Consider the following 4,150-nt stretch of genomic DNA (forward strand, 5'->3'; position numbering starts at 1 on the left):
ACGTTTTAAACTGTTTTGCTCAACAAAGCCATCATAAATATAATTATTTTTGAACTCCCATAGAAACAGTTTCTATTCCCTGTGGAAGAAATGCCAAATTTCTATTAGAGATGAGGGGGTCTCTCTCTGTTCCCCTTTACTTTCAGTGACTACAACCTGCTGGGTTTTTTTACAACAGAAAATGAGCGCTGGTTGTTTGCTGTGAAATAGTTTTCTGAGGCATGGTGAAACCTGCTGCATGTACCTGCAAGCACAAAACTTTCAGAGTGGTGTAAAATATTTCTTGCTGTGGGATATCAGGGTTTTTTTTCTCAACATGCTTAAAACAATATCAACTGAAAATTAAATACTACAGTGAAAAGAAACATATATTTCCAATCCATATAGGCATGGGAAGTAAAAGTGTTAATAAGTAAGGTTGTTGCAGAAATACATACTATTTGGATTTTTTTTTCTTTTTATTATGTCACCATAATTTTGTGAAATCTTGAGACATTGTTGGGATTTCGTTTAAGTTTATCCCTCTGTTTCCTGTCTTAACTTTCTTTGTTTTCACAGGTTTCACTATGCAGCTTGTATCTGGGATGGTGTGAAAAAGTCCTCTGCCCTCTCTGAATACAGTCGTCTGCTCTGCTGACACGTGTTTAACTGCTCTTATGTACAGTTTTATTTCACTGATCAGATCACACAAAGACGAAAGAAGTGCAGCTGAATGGGATGTTTGAAAAAAAACATCAAAGGGGCATAAAATAAATATAATTATTCAGACTTTGAGTCCTGCTTGTTCTATAGTGTCCTGGGACTCTCCTCAGGAATTCTGATAGTTACAGATAAAGTTACAGCCTGTGCAGAGGTGGTGAGCAGGAAAAGAAAGTGTCTTCTCTCAGCACATGTCTAATAAAAATGCGAGAATAGTTTTTGAATTCAAGTCATTCTTGACTGTGTTTCAGTTTTGATGCACTGATAGTTGAAAATACAGATTCCTGTCTTTTTTATTACCTTTTTTGAAAAGATAAGGGGAAACGTGCAAGTTAATAATATACCACTGAAAACTGGTGTGTCTGGTTTTGATTGATATATGATGTAAGATAGAATGCATGTGGCAATAACGGTTACATACCTTTTGTGTGGTCGTCGGTGACTTTCATTTCTCATGAATCACAGTCAGTTTTGTTTTTCATTCAGTGCAAGAAATTAAGCTGTCGTCAAGAACTACCACACAGAGTGATTACATGGTTAAAGCATACTCTGCTGACATTTGAAACAGTCACTGGTCATCAAAGACAAAAAAAACAAAACAAACATTTTACGTCTGTTCTACCTTTTGTGTGGTTGTCGGTGACTTTCATTTCTCATGAATCACAGTCAGTTTTGTTTTTCATTCAGTTCATTCAAGAAACAAACATTTTACGTCTGTTCTCAAAGAAAATGATTTGCAGCCTAAAAATATTTCAGCAGATAGAGAATTAAGCAATTTAAAAACTTTACCATTCACTTAACTTGAATTATGTGGAAAAATAATTCAAATTCTTATTCAAAGGACTGTTTTTTGATAGTCAGGTTCCTTCACTGTCAAAGGCAGAATTAAGGAGTGGTCAGAGATAGGAGACCACTCCCCTCGATGAGAATTGCTTATAACCTGAACACAAACTAAAGTAGAATTCACTTATGTCTGACCGCTCCACAATGCAGAACCTTGTGCTGATCCTTGGGATCGTGCTGCTCCCTAGAGGCAAGTTTTTCTTCAGTTATCTGTTCTTTTGAAGAAAGTTCTGTAATATTCAATGAAACATTTTCTTTTTTAATGCTTCTACAACATGTTTTAGTACAACCCAGTAAACGTTTGTCTACGTTCTACAAATTATTATACTAATTACTGTACTGTTTGCCCTTTATTTTTTAAACGGTTCATTTTAGTGAATGTTTTAGAATATGTCCATGCATTGGAAGCAAGAAAAATTTCATTTATCTTTATCTTTGTTTTATCAGCCTGTGCCTTGAAATGTTACGAATGCATACCGGACCTCTCTGGAAGCTGCGCTCAGACAACAAAAGAATGTCCTTCCAACACTCAGTGTGGATCAGTAAGAGTGACTTCATATGCAGGTTTGATTTTGTATAGTTCTTATTTTATTCTTCTTTTAAACTGGTTCAGTTTTCAATGGTTCGTCTTTTTGTTGCAGGTGGTTCAAAACTGGTTGATATTAAAGCGAAAAGTTGTGCTGCGGCTGAGGAGTGTGTTCAGGCCTCAATCAACTTTGGAGTTTCTCAAACTCTACTGACCAGCAAGTGTTGCACCTCTGATCTTTGCAACTCTCAAGATGCCCCTGGTAATTTCTATCACGCTTCTTGGTATTTTGAAATGTAATTTCCTGTCCTTGAAAGTAAAAAAAAAAAAGAAAAATTTATTTATTTTTATTAAATATGTTGAGAAAGTTTTGAAGTGGGTCAAAACCTTTCTTTCAATCGTCGTATTCGCTTGAACAGATGAGGTCAAAATTATCAATCTGTAAAAATTTCCTGATTAAAAAATCTCAAACAATAAACATATTAATAACATAAATGGTTTTTCTTTTGTTTTCTGTTGTTTTTTGTTTGTTTGTTTTATTGCTGATGTTTTTGGCACACAGTTAAAATAAGGAGGGGAACAAATATTACAAATATTTCTGTATTCAACAGAGGGCAGCATCTCATCTCCAAATGGGAAAAAGTGCTTCCAATGTGATGGAAACGATTGCACAAAAACTCTAAATTGCAATGGAGATGAGGACCACTGCATCTCAACAAGAGGTAACAGGCCGACAGCATTCAATGTCTGCATGTTTGTTCTTTTCTGCTCAGTGATTCAGTGATTCCCTCTTTTCATTTCCTCAGTGACTTCAGGAGGGCAAAAGGTGACTGTAAAGGGCTGCGCCTCCAAGGTGGTTTGCTCAAGCACACAATCTGCACAGATTGCAGGAATCATAGGAACAGAAATCAGCTGCTGCCAGGGTGACCTCTGCAACAGTGCCATCAGTACAACTGCTGGCCTTCTGCTCTTTGTGACACCGCTGATCTCTCTGGTCTTGTTCTCTTAGCTGATGGAAACAACAACATCACAGCCGAGCTTTTCTTATGACTGTCACAATGTTGCCTCTCATTTCACCAGAGCTTAAAAAATAACTACATTTTTGTAACTAAACATAATTTTTGGTTTGTGGAGAAAATAAATGAATACATTTCTTAAAGTCCTGTACATTTCTCTATTTTCTTTAAGTCAATATTATCGGCTATCAAATTAATAAGACATATACAAAAAATATGGTTGAAATAATCGACACTTGGCTGACTTTTATCATAGATATTAGCCAGTGATTTATTTTTCTAGAACGTAGATCATTCTGTCCCAATATTTAACTGCATTTGTTACTCACTGCTTTAAAGGTTAATGTTGGAAATGGGTAGAATTATATTTTATATTTTCTCCATCTAATGGACAAATCTTTTTATAGTATACAGTTTAAACATAGACTTTATTAACCCCACACTGGGGAAATTCACATGTTACAGCATCACATGTGTCAGGAAGAAAAGTGAATAAAAGATATAATATAAAAAAAATAAGAAAATATAGCACATCAAGAAAAAAGCCACAATAAACCTATAAAGACTAATTTGTACCATGTACAAATGTACATGCTTGTAAAATATACATGTGTATTTTAGAAGGTATCTATTATGTGTATGTGTGTATTGTTACGTGGTCAGTCACGTTTGTTTTGGTCATAATCCGGATGAGTTGGCTGTATTTTTCCATGTTCTCACCCCTGGGCGGAGCCTCATCACTACACCTGTTTGTTCACCTGTCAGTGATCCAGGGCTAACAACAGGCAGTATTTAAGGCCAGCTTCCTTATCTGTTCCACACCAGTTTGTCAGCTATCCTAGGTTGTTTGTTTGTGTTGTGTTGTGTTGTGTGTGGGTCCAGATCCATGCTTTGGCCTCCGGGCCCCATTGTTACAGTTTCTCCTAGAACAGAACCAGGCTGGGTTTTCACTTCGGGCTTAAACTGGACAACTGCACATTAAATTTTTGTGAATCACCACACAAACTGATTGCATGGTTAGAGCATACTCTGCTGACATTTTGAACAGTGTTCGGTCATCTAAGAA

General features: G+C 36.2%; 1 protein-coding gene across 1 annotated transcript; it reads left to right on the plus strand.

The window, feature by feature from the left end:
* The first annotated feature begins 1,646 nt into the window (after window positions 1-1,646).
* Window positions 1,647-3,227, plus strand: LOC106676113 (urokinase plasminogen activator surface receptor). Its single transcript, XM_014412075.3, has 5 exons — window positions 1,647-1,732; window positions 1,990-2,106; window positions 2,184-2,330; window positions 2,680-2,790; window positions 2,875-3,227. The coding sequence occupies exons 1-5, from the start codon at window positions 1,669-1,671 to the stop codon at window positions 3,075-3,077; spliced, it is 642 nt and encodes a 213-aa protein (XP_014267561.3). The 5' UTR covers window positions 1,647-1,668; the 3' UTR covers window positions 3,078-3,227.
* The last annotated feature ends 923 nt before the right edge of the window (window positions 3,228-4,150 follow it).

Source organism: Maylandia zebra, linkage group LG11 (assembly GCF_041146795.1).
Source record: "Maylandia zebra isolate NMK-2024a linkage group LG11, Mzebra_GT3a, whole genome shotgun sequence".
In the NCBI taxonomy this organism is placed as follows: domain Eukaryota; kingdom Metazoa; phylum Chordata; class Actinopteri; order Cichliformes; family Cichlidae; genus Maylandia; species Maylandia zebra.

Excerpts from the sequence above, each read along its gene's own strand:
- LOC106676113 (XM_014412075.3), top strand. The coding sequence starts at position 1,669 with ATGTCTGACCGCTCCACAATGCAGAACCTTGTGCTGATCCTTGGGATC. Across the intron at positions 1,733-1,989 it reads GATCGTGCTGCTCCCTAGAG|CCTGTGCCTTGAAATGTTAC; the intron begins GCAAGTTTTTCT and ends TTGTTTTATCAG. Across the intron at positions 2,107-2,183 it reads AAGAGTGACTTCATATGCAG|GTGGTTCAAAACTGGTTGAT; the intron begins GTTTGATTTTGT and ends TTTTTGTTGCAG.